The sequence below is a fragment of the Vidua chalybeata genome, chromosome 3 (genome assembly GCF_026979565.1).
Source record: "Vidua chalybeata isolate OUT-0048 chromosome 3, bVidCha1 merged haplotype, whole genome shotgun sequence".
Taxonomy (NCBI): Eukaryota; Metazoa; Chordata; class Aves; order Passeriformes; family Viduidae; genus Vidua; species Vidua chalybeata.
Genome location: NC_071532.1, coordinates 28,092,147 through 28,115,816, shown reverse-complemented (window position 1 = coordinate 28,115,816; position 23,670 = coordinate 28,092,147). Strand labels below are relative to the sequence as shown.

General features: G+C 36.9%; 1 protein-coding gene across 2 annotated transcripts in view; it reads right to left on the bottom strand.

Moving 5' to 3' along the window:
- MTA3 (metastasis associated 1 family member 3) overlaps nt 1-23,670 on the bottom strand; it is a 134,814-nt gene that overhangs the window by 99,122 nt on the left and 12,022 nt on the right. For both annotated transcript variants that reach the window (XM_053938010.1, XM_053938011.1), the window contains exon 4: nt 12,707-12,833. In XM_053938010.1, coding sequence (XP_053793985.1) covers nt 12,707-12,833 — 127 coding nt within the window. The remainder of the gene's footprint in view (nt 1-12,706; nt 12,834-23,670) is intronic.

Below are 23,670 nucleotides of genomic sequence, written 5' to 3'. Positions count from 1 at the left end.
ATTATTTTTAACAAATGGTATTTTAAAGAAACACTCACGGATGTGGACGAAAAATGTTAAGTGTGCTGAATCACCTTGCTAGCAACTCACATTTTTATGTTATAGTTTACAACTTAACTACCATTTTATTTATTTATGTTTGTATATATATATTTTTATATATTTATATATTTATATATATATATATATATATATGAAGATATATTTATTACTCCTTACAAACAGCACCTTGTATTTCATGCACCAAAGTTTTACTCAGTTTAGTTGGTATTTGCCAGGAGGTTCCTGTGGCCTTTAACATCCAGCTACAGGAAATATGCCCAGAACACCCATCCCCCATCTTCCCTCATGGAACAGACCAGAACACAAATAGGGAAAGAATACTTGTTTGCAGAGACCTTCTTGATTTTAAGATAACATACCCATTTTGTCAGCGAGTGCTGACTCTAAGCTCAACCAGAGGCATTAGAAGCCAGTTGCTAATGGCTGATCATTAAGTGAACATACCCAGCTAATGTGTTATTCATTGCCACTGCGCATCCTGGGAAAGGGGGGTAAGCCACTCATTACTGTCCTGTTTCTCTTCATTGTCATACCTGTCAGGAGAACCACACTACCAAAGAAAAACAGGAAGAGAGGGGAGGAAACTCTGACCACAATCCACAACAGCGGAGGAAAATCCTCCTGCAGCAGAGAAGTAGGAAACCTTCTAGATACCCCATCACGTCTTTCTTTGAAGGCTTTCTTTAAGCTTTTAGCCTTGATAATTCCAGAGCATTCACTTCTAAAAATTAATTGTGTTGTAGCATGAAGTCAGTTTTCTAACTTTATTTTAATGTTTTATTGGTTTTTTTTTTAGTTTAAAAGGCTAACCAGGAGTTTACCTTTCCAGTCTGGTTCTATTCCATACAGCTCGAGCGTGCCCACTCTCTCCACTACGGCCTGCCCTTTTTTAACTTCAATTACCACAGAGGCATTGATTGCTCCACTGCCATCGTGACTGCAAAAGTATTTTATAGATCAACCTCATCTTTTATTGCTGGTCCGCTAAAAAATTCATTTTATTTCATTAAGATACAAGATTAGTCCCTGCAGCACGTCTTCTAAGTGAGTGAGTTTCTACTTGATGCTAGATTTCTTTGTACAGAACTTTAACCTTCTAATGGTTGTAGTCACACAGAGGTAACATTTTGTATGCATATATGACCTCTTGTCATTGTGTCTTAATGGAGACAGTAAAACAACAACAAAACTCATGTTTGAAAACAGATTACAGAAGTCTTTCTACTTTTGATTCTCTATATTACAGTTACCCATTTCTGTAATCTAGAAACCTACAATACTTAATAAAAGTGATTTAGAATGTTTAACTCCTCCTCGCTCTTTCCCATCAGAGGAAAAGCTTCTCTGTATAGTTGCAAATGCTCTGCTGGACTGAACCAAGCATCTAGTTCATTGTAGCATGAACACTGAGCACCCCTCAATCATGGATGCTAAGGTAATAACTTGAGTGAATATTGATTTGCAGTAATATGCCCCTTAATATTCTCCAACAACCACTGTACTTTTCATCTGTTCTTCAATACTCAATACAATAATCAAAAGCCCTGGAGAAAAAGCTAATGTCATTTAAATCACATTACAATATAACTTGGGAGTTTGTTTTTTAAGGGATGTATCTGAGAACCCATAGCTTCTCTGGATTCAAAAATAATATTTTCCTCCTTACAAAGTTCTGGAGCTTTATTCCTTAATGCTTTTAAATTATTTAAGATAACTGGGAAAGATACAGCTATATCAAATAAATAATCATTATAACAGCATAAAGTCTGACTGCTCCAAACTAGACAGAAAAAAGAAAGGGGGAGCTAGCTACCTACAAAAATAAATGAGAGTGTATGCTGCATTTAGCAGATTACAAAATCAGTTACACATCAAAATAAAATTATACTCTCTTCTTTCAGAAATCCTACTGTCTTTACATTTTGAGTATTATTCAGATTAGTGTCATTCAATGCTACAGGTTCATTGTTCTGTTGGAGTCTCCTGCCTGAAATGCATCATTAAATTGAACTCAGGTAAAAATTGCAAAGAATTGCCCAGTTTCAAAAAATTACATAAATAAATAAATAGTTGTCTACTATTTTTCCACATATGAAACCTTCTTCCTCTTATGTAACTCCAATTCTCTGATTTAAGCTGTATTCCTCCAACAAGCAGCATTCTTGACTTAACTGGCATCATCAGGGTGAATTATTAGTTAACAGCATCAGAAGGTCTCAATGTTAAGATGACATGTCTGATTTTTACCTTTTTCTCAAATTAAAACTATTCAGAAATTTTGTTTTTTACTTCCTACAGAATCAGGCAAAATTTATCTTGTAGTAATGTTGTGGGAAAGTTTAAGCAACCTCAGCAATGCAGAAATAACAGTAACCAAAAAAGTAAGTCAGCTTTTAGGTCTTCATTACAACCTAATTTTGATGAGATTAAGTTGTGCTTTCAGAATCCTTTCTGCTCTTAGATGTACTTCATATTTAAACTGGTCACAAATAAAGAGTTGTTCCATTGAGCTGACAACAATGCCAACAAAACTTATTATATAATTAAATCAGCCAGCAACAGAAAGTAATTTAGAGGTCTTGCAGTAAAAGGAGACAATAAAACTCGCCTATAAATATTGGCTCATGGTATTGCCAGCTTCTATCATATAAACCTCTTAGGACTCAATTTCTTCTCCTGTCCTAGTAACCAGAGCCACAACTCATAACTTTTTTCCTTAAAGCATTAATCACGTGAAAGCTCTTTTCACGTGCTACACCTTCCTTCACTCTCATTTGTTAGAAGCTTTTGTCTGCTTGCATATTTCTTTTGTATGTTCCAGGTGACTTCACCACTGAGTTGACAATTCCTGATCATTTACACCCATCAGCTAAGGGATGCCTGACAAGCTATTTTTCCACGACTACAGCCTACCTCCATACTTCAGGGAAGCCCTTCTGTTACAATACAGAAATGAGACTCTCTCTCTCCAGAAAAAAAAAAAAAACCAAAACTTTAGTTCTAAAGTGCCTTAATGATTTTGTAGGAAAGGATTTTATCCACAGCCCTAGCAGAAACCCAGGACCATGAAGTCCCAAAAACAAAACTCTAACCATCTACAGCCAAAACCTCAAAGCACAGAGACAATAATGAGGATTAAAAGGAAATGGTAAGAAACACTAGTTATCAAGGTAGATAGAAGTCTCATTGCAAGGCACATAAGGATTTTTTCCCCCTCCCCACCACCCTTGTTTTACAGAACTGTTTTTCCTGGGATGGGTGGGAGGCTGTTTACCGTGGAGTAAAGAAAAGGATAATTAAATTCTTAAAAATAAGTGACAGCTTTCTGAGACTCATAGGTCAGACTGTTTTGGACAATTCAATATGGAGTTCATGAAAATCAACACTCTACATGAGATGTCAGTTACCATCCAGTCCTGAAGGACAGATTTCACAGTGAGCAAGCTGAGCTAAGACCTAAGAAATCTTGAAAACTAAGATAAAAACGTGCCACGTTTCAGTAGACCCAACAGAGGAATGTCTTACTTCAGACAAGAATGTGACAACAATCAGTATCTAGATGAGAGAAGGACAAGACTGCCCTTACTAATCTGTTACAATGAAGGCAAAAGATGATGATAACCAGCTCAAGAGTTTAAGTAGCATGAAAAAAAGTTGTACCAAGGTTATTACACCAGAAAATGTTATCAAAATATTTCAATAGTCTGGTTAAAAAACCTAGACCAAAACAAATTGCCCAGAAGATTGAATGAAATGCCTCCTTGTTTGCACTGTCTAGGCAATTGTTCTTTAACGAGCTTTTCCTTAAAGTAATCAAAAATATAGACTAAAATCTTTATGAAAATTTTAAAAAGCTGATGCAAACACTTTTATTTTAAAACTATCAAAATTAATCAAAATCAACAGCAACTGCCTCATCTTTTACAGTGCCTGTTCATTTCAGCCCTAACTTTTATACCAGTGGAAGCCTCCATGATTCCTGTTCTGCTGTTCTTGCAGGCTATTTCTTCACATTCTCACCAGATGAGTAAGACAGCCCATGAGATACAATTTTTTTTAAATAAGAAGAATTTCTTGGTAGAGGGAGTATGCAAAAAAAAAAAAAAAAAAAAAAAAAAAAAAAAAAAAAAAAAAAGAAATTACAAGAAACAAAACACCTGCTGCCCTTTAACTAGCATGATTTATAAGACTGTAAAAGGCATCTTCATGGGTTCAGTACCACACCTGTTGTAGATGTCGGCGAACCCAATGGGAAGAATGATGATGTCTAACTCCATTTCAGAAGGCTGAATGATTTCTTTATTATAATTATGTTGTAATACATTAATATGCTATATAAAAGAGGATACTAAATACTACATGCTACTTTCTGTAACTATCATATCTCACTAACTCACAACTTGTGACCCTGTTCACCAGAGTCCAGACACAGGTGGATCTGATTGGCCATCAGGCCCAAACAATCCACCATGGTCCAACGAAGCGCTCACTCTGGGTAAACAATTCTCCAAACACATTCCACAAGAGAAAAACAAGGAGCAGAAATAGAAATTGTTTTCTCTTTCATTTCTCTCTGTGCACCTCAATAAAAAATCCTGAGAGAGAGAGAAATGTGCTTGCCACACCACACCAACAAAATCTCCTATTGGAAAGCAGATGTAGCCTGGGTGACAATGATGCAGTGCAAGAACTCTCAGAACTCATTGCTCTGGATTCCCACCAAGTCAATGAAACTTTATATGCATTGCTAATTCAGATACAAGCTGAAGAAAGAAAAACACATGTGCAGGCACGACCCCAGAGACTTGGAAATAACAATTATCAATTGCCCTCCTGAAAACAACAGAATTACGTTGGATAATTTTGTACAGATATATACCAATTGTAGCTTGATGATCTGCATCAAGAAATGTTAGTGTCTCAGCAGACATTTGGAACATAGAAGCATGAGTCACTAGCTAGACAGTCTAAAATAACAAGAAAGAATATTGGGAAGTATTATGCTTGTGAGAAAAATCTGATTTGATTTTAACATATGCTGTAACTTCAATGACAATCAGAGATTAAACTCAAATGAAGGTACATAATGAAGAGGGATAAAAAGGAGCAGGTACAGGAGTAGAACTCCAGAGCAATCTTTCACACATCCAGCATAAAGGGAGAAAAGTAAGGGGAAAATATACAGATATTGAGTAAAAGGAGGAAAGAGCTACCTGAAATAACACCACCTTTTTCCCTGAACTGTCTTAAATGAGAAAATATTTTGAAGATTTCCAATCAAACACCCACTTTGAGCCAAGTCTTGATCCCTTACAAGCAGCCTGCACTGTAATGATGATCTCCAAACCACAGAGTGGGAACTGCAAAGTCCAAAGAGCTTCTACTAATTGTATGAAATGGATTCCCCAGTCACAGCAAGCCAGTACTAAAAGTACTTGTGTATTTTACTTTCAAGCACAATCTAAGGGGCACAGAATGATGCTGACAGACACATACCAATGTTTTTATAGCAAATATCAAGTTCTCAAGACTGCAAAGAGATTAACTGGGGAGCTGTTGCATAACACTAAAAAAAAAAAAAAAAAAAACACCACAAAAAAAACCCCAAAAACATCATAGTGATTTAAACCTATAATAGATCCCCCTAACTACAATCTGACTTCTAAAATATTCAATCAATATCTAGAATTGACCAAAAATAATCTGCAGTGTATTGATTCATAATTAATTGGCTCAAGTTTATCTCTGTTCATTTACAGAGCCATCTGAAACATGAGGAAGAAAACCCAAACAACAAGCAAAAAATATTTGATAGGTTACTACTACTAGGATCTGTGCCTCGGACAAAATACCCACCTTCTAAAGAGTACAAGATTGTGTATCTGTGGCCAAAAGAGAAATCAATATACTTGGTATTATCTGATAGCACACACTTGATCAAACAAAATCAAACACAGAATGCACAGCAAACTAATTTATGCACATCTAAATGAACTCATAAATGCCTGGCATCTAAGCATGTGCATAGATCATATATCCATATATGATGGCTATATTCTGGGATGGCCCAGAATTTTGATACTGCTCTTAGTCAAAAACTTCAGAGTTTTAATTTTAGAGCTGGAGTGCTAATTTTTTCCATTCCAAATTGGTAAGATTTACAGTCTCCTGAAGCAATTGTGCCCAACTGACATGGATTTAAAAGTAATTAAAAGGTAAATATTTTCTCAATGTGGCCACAGTAAAACTACATATTTTGATCTCTCAAAACAAGCATAACCGTAGATGTACTTTCTGTAAACTGGAAACTGCATTGTTGCAAACTCAAGTCATTGGTATTTTTTCTCTAAGGATTAATTCATGCTAAAAAGTAAATGAATTGTTGCCTTTTAGCACAGCAGCACTGATGCACATGAACTGAACAAAACCACAGGAAGCTGGTTATGAATGATTTTCCATGCATTCATTAAACCATTTAGGTTGGAAAACACCTTTAAGATGGTCAAGTCCATTACAAGCTGCCCAGCTCAGAAGCAATGCACACCACTCCAAGCAACTGAAAGTAAAAGTTTTGCACCCTATGAAAGGCTCCTACTTTGTAATTATGTGACTACAGTGAAATGTGTACTGGTTATCAGATATTTAAGTGACAGTTTTACACTGATAAATACACTTTTTCGTACACTGTTACAAGTACTGGCTATTGACCACATACGAAAGCAAGATTCTGTCCTGAATTGAATTTTTATTTTAATTCAAGTAAGATTAACTAGAATTCATTGGAAAAGAAAAAAAAAGAAGAAAAAAAAAAAAAGAAGAAAATAGTCAGACATGCTTCAAAAATCCCTTTGCTCCAAATAAACTCAGCCCAGAAGGGAGTAATACCTTGCTTAACAATCCAGATGATTAGGTAAGCACATGCCTATGCTTGTGCCTTAACCAGTCTGATTTATGCCAGAAAATAATCTAGCTTATAAGGATCATAGTAAGCTTTTAAAAAATAGCTAAAATTTGTACATATACTCACACACCCTGTATGCAGAAACTTCTAGTTTGCCAGGAATGCCAAAACTGGAAATCCTGAGGTAATACCACTAAATTCTAAAGGTCCCTGTCTTGAGAAGTAACACTATAAAATGACCCACCGTGTCTGTCTTGAGCTTCAGACCATTCATTGTGTTTTGAGCGAAGGAATCCCACATTCAGAAAAAAAGTATTTCTCTACACCTTAGTTTTATCACACAACTTTCCTTTTTGCTGTTCTTTCTTCTTCATGATCTCATCAGGACTCACTAATATTGATACTTCAAACAACTGAGTCATTTATAACACATCTAAAGAGCACCACATGGTTGCTTACAGTTTGTAAGCATGGCATGCTCCTATAAATTGCACGTGCTTAAGCTACTTTTTTTTCTGTCGACAAAGTGGTACCAATCACAGTTTTCTTAGTCTACCTAAGAGCACGGGTATCATTTAAAAACCAAAAACACAACCACCAAAATAACAAAAAAACACCATCACCAAAGACAACTAAAACAAACAAAACACCAAACAGAAAAAAAAATTAATGCTGTGTTCTGAATTCCATTAATGATCAGAATAATGATCCTTATAGACTGGTACTTTGGAAGTCTACACATTTTCATACTTTTACATGTAAAAATATGCAGAGAGTACAAATTGCTTAATAAAAATTGAAGATTTTCTCATGATCTGACTATTTGGATGCTGTTTAACGTCACATATGCACAGGCATTCTGCAAAAATACTCAATTCTCCCCAGTCATATTAATCAGCTTTTAATAAAACTATCTTATGCAATCACAATTCTTAAAAGGCTTGTCAAGTCCTTTCTGTGCTGGAACAGAAGTAATAAAGCAAGCCATGACCATCTTAAGATAGTTTTGAGCGTTCTTTTCTTGGTTTTGCCCTTTGTTTGTCAGTTTTTAAAATAAAGGGTATGTGTAAAAATATTTCAGAATCAATGCTCAAAGTTTTTCTTCCATAGGTGCATAGAAAACTTGAATTTGCTGTTTATGCCAAGCAACAAATAGAATCCTCTAAAAACAAACACTTAGTTTATCCAATTGCAGATTGAATAAACACTCTCCACTAAAGATTAGGGTGAAAATTTACTACAGTTATTTGAACAAACTCCATCATGACAAACATCTATATAATGTACAGGCATCCTACATATGTAAAATGAAATGCAAGAAAAGGAATATTTTTTTTTTTTTTCCCTGAAGGGGGTGGAAGCTTTTGTTGATGTATAAAGCAGCCCAAAAGAGTCACACCTGCTTTTATTATGACATCTGCAAATGCTCAGCTTATGTATACTTTCCAAACATTTAAAATATAATCATCATCATCTTACATAACCCCCCCCCAATCTCAAGACTGAAACACCAAATGAGCAAACAAGAAATAAGCAAAGATATTGAAATGGTAAGATGTACCTTGATATATAAATAAATTCTTCTACACAATTCATAAGAAATTTTTAACTTTAGAGCAATTGCAAATGAATTTAGACACTAATACATCTTTTACAACAATCTAAATATGTTTAATACCTATTAACACTTGAGAACTTAAGAATGAAAAATAAATTTAAAGCCCAAATCAGAAGTCAGATAACCCAATGCATCTCCAACAAGATAACCATTTGCAGATTTTTATACAAGAACCCACTTTTACCACATGCTAGGTTTTATGGTGAATTTTGCAACACTGGCAGATAATTTCAACTTCCTGACACCTTTCACCATTTTTCCCCCCATAACTTTTCATGCCTTTCCAAAATGGTGTATTTGGTAATTCTCAAACCTCTGAGAGCCCAAGTACCCAGCACTGGCTCAACTCAGCCCCTCTCTGGGGTGACACCACTCACAGAAGCCACCTGTACCAATCCTGGGTGCACTCCCTATGTGACATTAATGAAGGAGAGTGGCTCAGGGAGTCCAGTGGGCAGGACAGCTGTGACAAGGACATTCGGGATTACAGAGCCTGGCAAAACTGCATCTGCATCATGCCGGGATTAGGAAAAAAGGAGATAATCCACTGGAGGGGTTTTACTGACTGCACACATTTGAGCAGACAGGGGAGGCAATAATTTCACTTGTAACTTGACAAGTAGGCAGGAAGGTAACAAGCCTTGTCTTTGATCCCCAGACTGATACATGAGCTTGTTCCATGCCACACACCATGACTCGAGAACAAGCTAGGTAATTCCACCTTCTGAAACACATTCCACTGCAAGAACTCTGTCCACAAGGCACCATTGCCACATTTAATTACTACACTACCCACTGATAATTATTTTCTAACTATGGCTCTCCGGATTTTTATGATTTTTATGCCAAAACTTTTGCTGCTCCCTAAAACTACTGAAATGGCATAGTGACATCTAATTTAAAGGGGAGACAAGATGAAGTCTAAAAAATCCCAGCATTTCTAACAAAACAAATTACATATCAAAACAGTTACATATAATGTATACATAACAAAATAAAAATATCAGAATGAGGGATGAAACTGTATTTCACTAAGACCAAACAGATTACATCAGAATTCTTCAAGACCCAGAGCTGCAGACCAAAAAGTTCCAGAATTAGATATGCACATCAAAGAAATCTAACCCACTAAAATTACTGCGTGGTAGTTACTCTGGAGCTTCAACTACAAAGTAACAGCAACAGGTGTATAAATGAGACATCATTGTATTTAGAACAAAAATAACCTTAGGGGGTTTTTGGAGGGAAAGAGGTGTAATTTCCTTTACCATTCAGTTTGAAAAACTTTAAAAGGGTAAAATTAAGAAAAGAAGAAAGATAAAACAAAAGCAGTAAAACCTTATAAGTAAAACCTAATAAAAACATACTAGGTAAAATTCTTTTACTCCTTCAGTTTCAATAAAAAAGGCAGTTAGATACTTTTCTTGGCTGAGGATGTCGGGAAAAGGTCAAGATCTGTAGCTGTCAAAAACCTCCTCTATCCTCTTAAAATCAACTTGAACTTTCTCCTCTTCCTTCCAGAGGGGTTGAGTTTTTGTGTTCTTACTTTGGAGAAAGCTGATTTCCAACCTCCAATCTCCACTCTATGCCATTGTACCATTTACTCCCGTAACTCCAGTCTTTCCTAAGGGCCAAAACTGCAGGTGCTTAGAGCAGAGGCCCACATCATGGAGCTACCCTGGCTTTTATTGCACAAATATCCCCTAGCTTTCTATATGGAGGCAACTGATTTGGTAGACCAGTGACAGCAGAGAATGTCATTGAACCTGACTTCAGCAAGGCCCAAAGTGTTCCAGTGTCCTCAAGCAGATTGGAAACATACAGACTAAACAAGTAGACAATAAGCTTGGAAAAGCCACCAGACTGGAGAGGCTGTGGTGAGTGATACAAAATCCAGCAGGCAGCTGGTTACTGGGGGTATCCCCCAGTTACTGACCCAGGGAAAAAATACACTTTCAACATGTCTGCAGATGATATTAAACTGTATTTGTTCACTCTTAAGGTATGCCAACTAAAGGGAGAAATTCTACTGCTTTGTTCAATTAGCTAATGAAAAGATAGATAACTAAGATGGTGCCAGGTTTCTTTCAGAGAAGCAGTGATAGAGCACAAGGTAGTAGACAAAGTTTCAATAAGTAAAATCCCAAATAGATGACAGGGGAAAAAAAAATCACCACAACAGAAATCAAATACCAAAACAGACACCCAGAGAAGCTGTGATATCTGCATCCTTGAGTATTCTAGAGTACTGATGGAAGAAAGCTAGAGGAGTGCCACCTTCTCAAAATTTCTCTCCTCTTTAGAGGACAAGCTAATTAATAAAACTTAAGAAAACTGCTGAAAATCACAGATGTGAACACTAGTAAGTTAAAGACCTAAGTAAGGAATACCTTATAGTGTATTTGCCCTCTTGTTTCTTTTTAAAACAGAGTTTTAAAATGTTGAAACATCAAGCTTGTTCCAGAATGTGTCTGCTAAAGGTCTTAGTAACACGTGACAGCACAGTCCTACAACATTCATCTGTTCTGAAAAGTAGCTGCAAGTCATCACTCTGCTTTTGCCTGCTGTGCTGTGTGGCATGTACTATGAATTCATGTGTTTTTCTGCCCTCTTTGTGAACTATGTACTGGAGAACCTCTGTTGTATTTGCTGAGGTGAGAATTGTGAGGTGAGAAGACATTTACAATACTTCTTCTATGTAATCTTCCCTCTGCAAGGAGAATACCTTATTTCAATATCTAAATGTCAAAGTAAGTAAAAGAAACTGCACAGGATTATTATCTCCATGCTATAGTTGGAGCAGCAGAAAATTGACAGTTAAATTACTTTCTCAAAGTCAGAACAAGTAGCTGAATAAAGCACAAGAAATTAATACAAAATTTCCAACTTCCAGTTTTTGTGTTGTCAGCAAGAGAGATAAGCAACCTCTCATCTCTGTAGTGCCCAGTGACAGAACCCAAAGGAATGTCCTGAATTGTGTCAAGAGAGTTTTAGGTTGGATATTAGAAAAAGTTTTTTTACCCAGAAGGTGGCTGGGCACTGAGACAGGCTCCCCAGAGAAGTGCTGACAGCACCAAGCCTGACAGAGTTCAAGAAGTGTTTGGAAAATGCTCCCAGGCACATGGTGTGATTCTTGGGGATGGTGCTGTGCAGGGCCAGGAGCTGGACTCAAGTGATGTTTGTGGGTCCCTTCCACACAGAATAATTCATGGGCATGTGATTTGCCAGTAAGAGAGAAAATAGATATACACATACAATGTGCTTCTCCTGTTGGACAATATGTACCTTTTTTTTTTTTTGACAGAGTCTAGACACACGGTCTGAAATAGCTGGGGACAGCTAGATGCAATAAGAAAATGAAAACTCCTTAAGAATGCAATGTAAGAATGCATTGTTTCACACTAAATCAGACTCCCCCCATCACTGTGCTATTTCTTTTCCATTTCTAGATTCATCATCCCCTCATTCCAACACAAAAAAAAAGGTTTCCTGACTGCTAAATAGAGGATGACATGAGCACCTACATCACTTACAGAAAGAAGTCAACAAACATTTTTTGAGCTTTAGCAAAAAATTCCTACATTAGCATTAAAGGCAATTTAAAACAATACTTGAAATACTTGAAATGCTTCTGCAACATTTAGCCAAACTCAGTCATGACTTCTTCACATTTAATGAAGTTGGAGTAATTTTAATTTTACATGCATTGAGCCCTAAACTGCAGATCTGACCAATGAGTCACTGCCTCCTTTCCAAATCCATCTGCTGTTTTCCAGGCCAGACAAAATGGTCAAGCTTCCTTTGGCCAGCAGAATAACTAAAAAAAATGAGCTCTTCCAAAGCTGTAACAGACTGACTTTCCACCAAATTATCAACTGATAATCAATTGGCTATCAATTGGCAAGCAAGAGCTTTGAGAATCTTGTGCCTTCTAAGGCTCAAACATCAAGTAACAGAAGGAAAAAACCAAAGGCGCTTCCAAAGCAGTTCATGGGACACCCTGGCCCAACTCAGCTAAGATCAATGACACCCTTTTGCAAGGCTGAAGCAGTCCAATAGATGGGCTACTGGCAGGCAACCCACCCAGCGGAGCACACAGATAAATTGTATTTACTACTTCTTACCTGATATGCGTTGCTGGTAGGGACTCATACTGGCGAGAAAGGAAAAGCTCTCTGTGCTTCAACTGATGTTTCTGTTTATCAGTCAAATCAACCTCAATTGTAGTTTCAGACTCTTCTTCAACTTCTTCTGCAGAGAAGCAGAGCGTAGGTCGAAATTAACTGTGTTGCATAACATCATTGCAGCCATTTCATTTGACATCCCCCCACCCCTTAGCAACCTCCTTTAGTATTTCAAAGAAAAGATGAGTTTAACAAGACTACAGTTTATGTAACTTGACAGAATGTTAAGTATTTTGAATTATACACTTCTACTTCAACCCTTTAAAAAATTATGCTCCTCTTCTCTGTACTACGCATTGATGTCTTTCACACAATTTAAGAACAATCCTGTCAACATTACTCATTCTTTTTTCATCTTCTTTCCTCTGCTTTTTACTCTTGCTTGCTGACCAGTTTTGGGTTTGACTTTCTCTTGCCAACATTACTACTACTAAAACTTTTATAGAAGTCCTGGAGAAAAGCACACTTTCTATGAACTGAAATTTACTAAGCATAATTGAAGTCCAAGACTGCAAAAACAGTCTAAGAAAACTGAAAAAGTCTAGTGTCTTCCACCTTCTTCGATACTGACAACAAATGCAGTAAATTTGCATATTTAAATAAGACTTAAAGTTGTTTCTATTTTAAGCAAGCCAGGAAGAAATAAAAGCAGACACTAGAAAGAGTCTCATATAGAATTGAAGGGCAATGTTCCCAGTGCTTGCTAACATGTCACACAATGGCAGGCTCTCCAAAAAAGCTATCCTGGGATCTTGAGGGCTGAATTTCTAGTTCTTCTTCCAGGATTTTTAGGACATGTGGAACTTGAATCTGTGCTTCCTCTAGCTTCCCAAAAAAGGCAAAAAGTCTCTCTGAATAATGGATACAAAAATATAGACCCTTTAAAAACTTTAAGATTTGGCAACTTTCTACCTGGTAAATTATCCATCATCTGCAGAACCAAGTGTAGTTCACAAAATGTTTCTCAGAAACTCAACAACAGAAACTCAGCATGACATAGTATTTCATGTAACTACCTACAACACAGGACCTCACCCACTCTACTAATAATAACCATTTTTACAACCAACCTACAAAGACTATTTCAAATTGAAGCCTGCTTGCATCCTCATAGCAACCACAGTTCTCTCCAAATGCAACACTACTACTTTTTTAAATAATGCCAGTGTGTAGTTCATTCCACTTCTAATAGCTCTTTTCACAAAAGTGATATAACAGCATACCCAACTTCTTAAACCCAATTCTACTTTAGGTCTTGCTGTAGACACCCCCATCCCCTTCCCTGTTTTGGCATGTTTTGTGGAGAAAGAGAGTAAGAAAACAAAAATGAAAACAAGAATTTAACCCATCTCACCTGACAACCCACAGCCTCACTGGGCATGTGTACAGGTTCAAGTCAGACTATAACTCAATTCAGAATTATTTTAGCATCTATAATACTGACGATAAATAAATCTTAAAAGAAATCTATGCCAAGGTGAAGCATTTTTAATTAGGCAAATAGTTAATTAAAAAATAGAAATTCATGTTAAAAGGTTTATGTTTGTGCTGGTTTTGGATAGGATAGGACTGTGTTTTGGATTTGTGCTGGGAACAGCATTGATAACACAGGGATGTTTTTGTTATTTGTTATTGGGTAAGCAGAGCTTACCCAAAGCCGAGGCCATTGCTGCTCCTCATAACACCCCATCAATGAGAAGGCTGGGGAGGCACAAGGAGCTGGGAGGGGACACAACCAGGACAGCTGACCCCAAGGGATACCACATGGCATCATGATCAGCATATAAAGCTGGAGGACAGAAGAGGGAAATGGGGGCATTTGCAGTGATGATGTTTTGCCTTCCCAAGTCACTGTTGTGTGTAACAGACCCTGGCTGTCCTGGGGATGGATGAACACCTGCCTGCCCATGGGAAACAGTGAATTAATTCCTTGGTTTGCTTTGTTTGTTAATTCCAATTCTCTCCCCCATCCCACCTGGGGTAGTGAGCCAACAGCTGTGTGGTGTTTTGTTGCTAGTTGGGGTTATACCATACCAATGTTTCCAGTAATTAATTTCTACAACTGTTTATTACAGTAAATGACCACTACAAGCTACATTTTGATTGTCAGGTTCAAACACTAATATTTCTTCTAGTTACCTTGTGTCTGGGGCTTTTTTCCTAAGTAATTTAGGCATTCAAACACAAATTTGATCAACATATCAAAAACATCCGACTGCAGATAAGGCACAAAACACAGGACAATATTGGTCATTTTAAAGTTGTTGCAGGAAGCCAGAGATAATCTTCCAGAGTTTAAAATGGCTTTAGACATCTACGCTCATCTCAGTATCTTCCTCAATTAAGAAATTTAAAAAATTAAGAAGAAAACCCACCACCTTTAAGCAACTTTTTTTCACTCATCTTACATAAGATATGAAAATGTTGATCCAAGAACCTGAAGCTGAAACCAAATGTCTCTTAGACCCATCTCTTAAAACATGCTAAACATGAAACAAAGTAAATTTTTCTGGTGTATTTTTAGAAATAAAACAGGTGTTTTACACAGGATTATCTGACAAGTTGGGTAATAAGTAGAACAAACCATTGCCAGACACAGAACAGTTCCATCCACTCAACACAATTTACCATCAGGAAAATGTTACCATTTCCTGCTTCAGCACTAAAATATAAAACCAATGTTAACAGTAGGATTTAGTAAAACAAGTAATAATTTGTCCCAGCAATCATACAAACCAGTACCAGGAAAGGAAACAGGACAGCATATAGAAGGGAGTAAGCAAAACTCGTTTGATGGCAACACAAGGAATTCTGCATCTGAAGAAACCTCCAGAGAGCTGCTGCTTTTGAAGCAGGTTTTTGCAATTATCAAGCCTTAATACCCATTAGAAGGAAAATGGTAACAACCTTGAAGAACTTTTAGAGATCTCTTCACATCTTTGACTTGATTTAGAGCACATGTGAATTTCATTTGCCATTCAAGGAGAGATTATTTCTACCAAAAGGAGTGAAACAGAAGGTACCTACAGGAAATCATAAAGTAGCACAAAGCTAAGCACATTTCAGCACTCAGGAAGGGAAGAAAAGCAATAGCTCAGAATGAGCAAATATTCTTATGCAGCAATATGGTGATGACATACACAGACCTCATTGTTTCACGATTAGAGAGACCAAAAAAATAAATTTAAAATTAATAGGTATGACTCCAAAGATGAGTACTTCATACATACATACAATCACATTTTGAAACTTACACACTCTCCTTTAGGCCTTGGGCAAAATTTAAGATAATGCTGTTTTGTAGCACTTCTCCCACTTTACAAGAAATATTTCATTATTTAAAAGAAAAATCCAAGTGAGAAAAAGCATACGTCTCCAGTATCTCCAGCTTTTAAAACTTGTGGTCTATTTATTGTATGTAGGCTTTCTAATCATCAGTGGTAAATAATTACTGTGATCCTGAAAATCAGAGAGATATGGTGATACTTTCAGGGACAGCACTGCAACATTCCCTTTCCCATCTGATATAAATGAGACTTAACTGATTCAGTTAAGCAATGGATACCGGAAAGAAACTGTAACCCTCACTCATTTTACATATGCATTACCACTTTTAAACATGATGCACATTCTTTTTTCCCTCTTCCATTTAATTTGTGGGATTTGCTGTTAGAAAATGGTGGTGTTAGAGAGCCTGAGAAGAAGAGAAAACTGTCTGTGCCACCTAGCTTAGTATACAGTATCTCTGTTTATAGTTATGTGATGAGTCAAGCTTGCTACGAGGAAGAATTGCTTGTTTCTGCAATTAAAATGAAAATAAACTGAGGGCAAGTCTCTAGAAATACGATACTCCTATTTAATAAAAAATTCTTTTAAAATAATTTTTAAAACCCCTGAAAGACATTTAAAGGTTTAAATGCAGCTCCAACAACTGTATAGTTAATCATCAGTTAGGAAAACGAGGTCAATTCCTTGGACATACTACTCTCCCTTAACTAAATCAAAATAACCCCCCATGTGCTCCCCTTGTGTACTGCGACAGAGTAAAAGAAATTAGTTTAAACACTGAAGACTATCTTCCGAGAGAAGAAGTAAATCTTCAGTATTAAAAGAAAGAAGAAAGTTCTCCCTCTATTGCCACCAAAATGCTGACAAGTATTCTCCCTCTACTGCCACCAAAATGCTGACAGTATTCTTTCCAGCCAGAGTTGGAATCTGGAAATTCAACCAAAAATCATGGAAACGAAGTAATTCAGGCTGGAAAAGGCCTCAGGAGGTCCCTTGCAAAACCTATACTTCAAAATAGGCTCAGCTGTGAGGTCATTCCCTGGTACTCAGTAATTGAAGATCTCTGAAGACAAAAGAACACATAACCTCTCCATCCCCCACTAAGGGAGAAAAACTTCTACATGTATCTAATCTGAATCACTCCCATTTCAATTTAGTCACTGCCGAGAGTTCAACTCCATCTTCTGGTCTATAACCCCCATAGGCACTGGGAGTACACCTGTTCTCCAAATTGAGAAAGGTCAATTCCAGTTGACTCTCCTAGAAGGGCAATGCTGAATGCATTCCAATTTATCAGCAACTTTCCTTTTATCAGGAACCTAAAAACTGGATGCAATATAATTCAATGTAATGCAATGGGTGCTAAATAATCAGGGAGAATAATCTCTTGCCTTGGTCTACTGGCTATGTGCCTGGCGGTGCAGCCCAGGATGCTCTTGACCAACTCCCTTCCTTGTCAGGGAGTTGCTGTCTGTGAGCAGCCTCAGGGCTCTTCCTGAAGAGCTGCCCCCTCAAGCCTCCCTGTTCTCAGCTTATGCTCCTGCCAGGAGCTCTTCCCTCCCAGGTGCAAGACTTGGCATTTGAATCTTCATGTTCTTGACATAGCACTCCTCCTGCTTTCTAGGAATCCCTGAATACCAGTCCCTCCTTCAAGCCATCACCTGGTCGCCCCCTTCATTCTTGTGTCACCTGCAAACATGATAAGAGTGCACTACATTGCCTGCTCCAGTCACTGCAAAAGACAGGTCCCCATGGAGACTCCCACAAGACTCCACACACAGTGTGGATGCTTAGCCACAACCCTCTGACTCAGATCATACAATTAGTTTTTTATTCACCTAGTTGTCCCTTAATCTAGGTCAATTCCAATTGCTTGGCCTGCTTAAAAAAAAAAAAAAAAAAAAAAAAAAAAAGAGAGAGAGAGAAAGAGAAAAAAGCAGAAATAGGAGACTGGGAAGACATAATGGGAAAACACAAGACTCCTTTCAACAGCTGCACAGACCAATGATGTACAAAAACAGCAGAGTGCCCAAAGATACAGTGCATTAACTTCCTACCTTATTTGCTTGAAACCATTCCTCGGAGCTTAGCTGCATCTGGCTTATGCAAGCATTCAAACCACCACCAACATTTGTGGAGTTACAGCCATTTCACTGTTTGTTAAAATACTTTTAAAGTTGTATTAGATCAGTATGAGATCAGAATTTCATGTTCAAAGAAAATCTCACTTTCAGAAAACTTTCCAAACTTTCTTCCTTTCCTGTATACCTTTTTCTTCGACACTCAGCTTAAAAAATACGTACATTGCAGGTATCAACAACATATTTTCAAACCTACAGATAAAAAGCTGGGATTGCTGAAGAGCAGTAAGTTTACCACACACATCAAAGGAAAGGTGGCTGTGCATAAGTCTCTTTAAGCTTAGATGGTTGTGGCAAAAACTTCAGATGCACATTTGGTAGTTAGATGCTACAGCAGTAACAATTATAAATATAGATTTTGGGGGAGAGAGAGTAAATCTAATTACTGCCAAATTTCATACAAAAGAAAAACAGTAAGTCTAACCATCTGAACAGCTTTATTCAGACTGTGAATGAAGAACTCTCTTAGGTTAGCAGTTGGCCAATTTGCTCATCTGCATGAGGATTCTTGCCACGTTTCATTGTACTAACTTAGTTGTGATATTTAATCCCCTAAAGCTGTAGTAAGGCAGTTTAATCAACTTTGTGAGCTAGACTATGCATGGTTACACTTTCAATTTGAGTGAGGAAGCGTTTCCCAAAGCTGAATTAATTAGCTTTACTTATACCACGACTGTTGCAATGTTCAGATGACTTAGAATGTCTAACATCAATTTGATATTTGCTGTTACTTTCAGATAGGCTAAGAAATCCAGAGAACAGTTTGTATGCATTACAAGTCATGTAAATAGCATACTGCTATCTAAAGCATGAATCTGAGCAATTTTGCAGGTAGGAAAAAAAGAAGTGATCACTTGTGTTTACAGGGAACAAGTCTACTTTTAATTCCTGCTGGACCGCATGGATATACATGTGGCCTCTAAGGGATTATCCAGTTTTCCTACACAATTATCCAGGTGATCCTCCCACACTACCTCATCATTATTTTTCTAAAGAAGGTCACAAAACAAAGAAATAAATACTGCGTAGCCATTAAGAACTAATATGCCACACCTACTGTCCAAAACCAAAAATTATTTCCAGAAGAACGCAAAATGGTTTTTTGGGTACTTCCAAGTAGCATGTTATGATAATAACAATTTCCAGGACAATAGTCAGCCATAAGCAATTGGACAACCATATCACATTTATCACAGGCCTGTAGTGAAAATATTTTATGGAAACAATCACACCTTTCATTAGCAGAAAAGTTCACCTTCCTAAACTTGATGGGTGGGGGTTATTTGATAGCTGGTTCTGGAGAATTTTGAGAGCTAGAAGCTTGTGGGTGGAAAGCAAGGAAGGATTACCTCCATAAGTACTATGAATCATGATGTGCTACATTAATAAATAGATCCTAATAAATCAAATACAACATGAATAAATGCAAAAGCAAGCACAATAGTTCTTTAACCATTTTTCAGCACTGCAAGCTAGTTTATAACAACACTACAGAACAGAAGGGTCCCACAGAAGCATGAGAACAATAACATGCAGGCAGTAGTGAAAAAACTGGTTTATGTATCATAAACCTCAACTAGATTTTCCCCTTTTACCTAATTTCTGTATCACCTATTCAAATGCAAATTCTCCCAAATAAGAAAAATATCCTGTTACAGGGCTCAGGTTGTATTTGGACATGTGTACATCTGTACATGTGCAAGCTGCTGCAGGATGTGAGAAGCAACAGGCCTGGGAGGTGTTTCTTCGAGCAGCTCATTAGGAGCAGCAAGAAGCAGACTCAAAACTGTGCCATGGACACTGCTATTTACAACATGATGAACATCCAATTACTGGTTACATCCAGCTCATCAGCTGAATCAAAAGTCAATTAGTGGTTTTTCCAAAGTGTACATATGTTTAGAGTTGTGTGGGAAAGAAAGAAAATTTTACTTCTGCCCTCAAATCCAGGCTGGCAGACCACCATGAGCAAAAGTGCACATGGTTAATCTGACAGTGCCCAAGAAATAATGGTTAGATCCATCATCTGGCTCAAGAAATACAAAAGCCACATGCAGCAGTGCCATGTAACCTGCATGAATAGTTACTACACCTGACTTTAAGAAAAGGGAGATTCGTATATTCCATTTTCCTGAGGCAGCTGCTATTAATAATTTTTCCCATCATTAAGATTTTCACCATTTTTCTGTGAAACTCCTGTTCATATCTTGTTTTAACAAGACTGTCTTTCCTTTAGCATAGGCAAAGGTTTGTTTGAGCCAGTTGGTTAACAAGCTGCATGGTTGTCTCTCCTTAAGAAAATGCAGTGTTAATATATAAAAAATAATAAATGTAGGACAAGAAGAACTAAGCACACAAAAAATGTGCTTTTATGTTTTCTGTAAGAATCCAAAGTTCATGTTCAAGACCTACACTGGCATTTTCTTGCACTGTATGACAATAACCACAGTTTCAGAGATCTAAACTGCTTTTCTAACATTCAGTTCACATCCTCAAAAGCCGATAAACAACTTTTCAAAATTTGTTGGCAGAGATGAAAAGGCACAGATTGTACAAGAACTCTCCTACCCCTACTCAGAATGGCATATGATTCTGCTTATAAAACACAAATTATTTATCTTCTACAGTAACTCCTTACAGAAGGGCTGAATTTTGTTGGATTTTCTGTAGGAATGAAAGAAGAAGTAGGGAGAAAATAAAAAGAAAGAAAAGGGAAAAAAGAGAAAGAAAATAAAAGGATTTTTATATCCTGTTCTTGGGTAAACTCAGTTGAGACACATTAAGGTTCTAGGTGTGGGATTAGGAAATAAGAATATTATTCAAGAGAACGCCTGCTCGATGCCAACATGGTAAGAAAGCTTTTCTGTCTATAGACCTGAGAAGACAACCCAGAAGAGGAGCTCATTCACTCTGATGGTCTGTGTAAGACCTAAAGGATGATTTTTTTTTCATCTTTTTTCCATCAACTATGTTAGAGATTTATCTTTCAGGATACATTATTTCCTTAATGTCCATACAGAAATAATGAGATCATAATTTACAGGAACTATACATATGAACTGAGAAAAGTGTAAAAAGATATGAATACATGTATTATTTTAAATTATTAAAGCCTTTTAATTTATTCATTCTGAAGCCAGGGGGAAAAACAAAAAAAAACAACAAAAAAAAAAAAAAAAAAAAAAAAAAAAAAAAAAAACCAAAAAAAAAAAAACCGTGTAGGAATAACATCACCTTGCATTAGCTATTCAAATTTTAATACATATGCCATTCCCAAGTAAACCAACCTAGTTTTTCTTCTACTCTCAGTACTTTGCTTTGTAGACAATATGTACCATTTTTGTTGCAGCAAGTAAAATATCAAAAATCTTCACTTATTCATCACATACATGGTAAATCTTCAGTATTCTGATTCTGGCTTTTTTTCCTCTTATTAAAAACAAAAATTAAAAATTAAAAGAAAGGGGAGATCATTATGAAGGTAGCTTAAGCTAGCCCCCATTTGAAGGCAAATGAAAATATAAAAGCAGTCCATATATCAAAATCTTTTTTCTTGTATAATACTTGACAAAGGAGTCCTTGGCCTCTTGAGGGCCTACTGAGAATAACTGCATCAGGATTTCACTCCTGAGAGCAGCATCAGTCAAAGGATCTGCCTAAAGGAATTGCCACACAGCAATGGGCCACAGCACCCTGTAGGGTCTAGGTTACGGGTCACTGACTCTGCCAACACTATTTCTACTCTGGTTTAAGCCAAAACAAGGCTGCACTTTTAATACAGGAAACTGAAACATGACTCCCTTCATCATTGCATATCACTGTCACAATCCTACACAAAAACAAGAACAAATTAAAAATTAATTCTATAATTCAGCATATCAAAAACAGGAAGATAGCTAATTTAGTTGTGCTGGTTCTGGATAGATGTTTAACCTGTTGTACAAGTAGAAAAGGCACATGCACTCACATAACCCCTGGATATATGCATAGTGCTCTATACATAGCCCAGCAACTCTGCAACCTGCACAGAGACATTCTATGTACTGTGATAAATCTTCAAACAGGTTCTGGATTCAGGCAGTAGGTGACAGTCAAAATTAACTACCTAGCTCCCTGAAGTCTTTTAGGAATTTGATAATGTAGAACAGGCTTTAACTGAAAAAATTGCGCTTTTTGCTACTCAAACATTTTTTGCTCATGGGAGTGACGTATTCTACATCAGTACAAAACAATCTCTTTGCAAGGATCACAGAATCATTTGTTGCATATCAAAACCAGAAGCAAAGCAGATTTACACTACAAATCTTCACTTGATCAGAGAGGGTTACAAAGAGTAGCTGAGGTAAAAACCAAAATATTGATCAAACAGACAAACTGCACTATGAAATAGCACAGCCATTCTGGCCATCCACTCCATGTGGTGTGGGGCATGACAAACTCAACATATTTGCTAATTTTGAGTCCTGTTACTTTTGAAGACTACCTTTAACAGAAAGAGAATTTACAGACAAATCACACAGCTACTTTACACATTCATCTTCTCTGTTACTTCTACCTAGTCCATAATACCTCACACCATATACATATATATACACACATAGCACTGCATGAATCAGCTTGGGTAGGAAGCACTAGACTCATTCTCACACAGAGCCTTGCCCAAGCTGAAAAGCTCCACCAGCATGTGTGCAGTTACAGGCATGCATGAGTATTACCAAGGGCAACTATTGCACACTTCATTCCATTGCAGAATACAGACATTCAAGAATTACTGCTGGTAAGCATTTAAATCATCAGACCTGATTCCCACATCACACATTTAATTGCCACTGCATGATGGGAAAGTCTTTCTATATTAATAGTGAGTTTACATCATTTAAATTTATAAATTATATAAACTGTTGACTCAATTAGACTATCAGAAAACTCTTTGAAGATGTGAAATGCATCTCTAATTGGAGCTTTACAGATAGAGATAACCTAGCAATATTTTTGTAGTCTAAAATTTATGCCTCAGGTGCTTTGCTACAGTGTGGGTGCACTGGGAAGAAAGTGGGAAAAGTCACTTAAAATTAGGAGCCAGGGGAAAACAAAAAGAAGTAGAACCATTTGAGATTATGGAAGTCTACTTATCTTCATGAGACAAAAAGTTATTATAAATAATATCAATTTAAATACTACAAGTATTTTAAGGGTACCAAGAAAACAGTGTAGAATCACTTGCATGCACAATTAAGAAACATGAAAGAGGCAGGAAAGCTGCTGAGAGAAAATAGTTACATGTTTTCCACAAATCAAAAGAAACCCTGAACAAATACAGTAACAATGGCATGTGTATTTAAATTTGACCATGGAGAAATGAATCCTAAGGAACACAGGGAAATAGGGGAATGCACAACGCTTTGGCAATTTTCTGTAAATACTCTCTCCTTTTAAAGACTCAAATGTGAAAAATTTATTTTGGGAGTAGAGCTC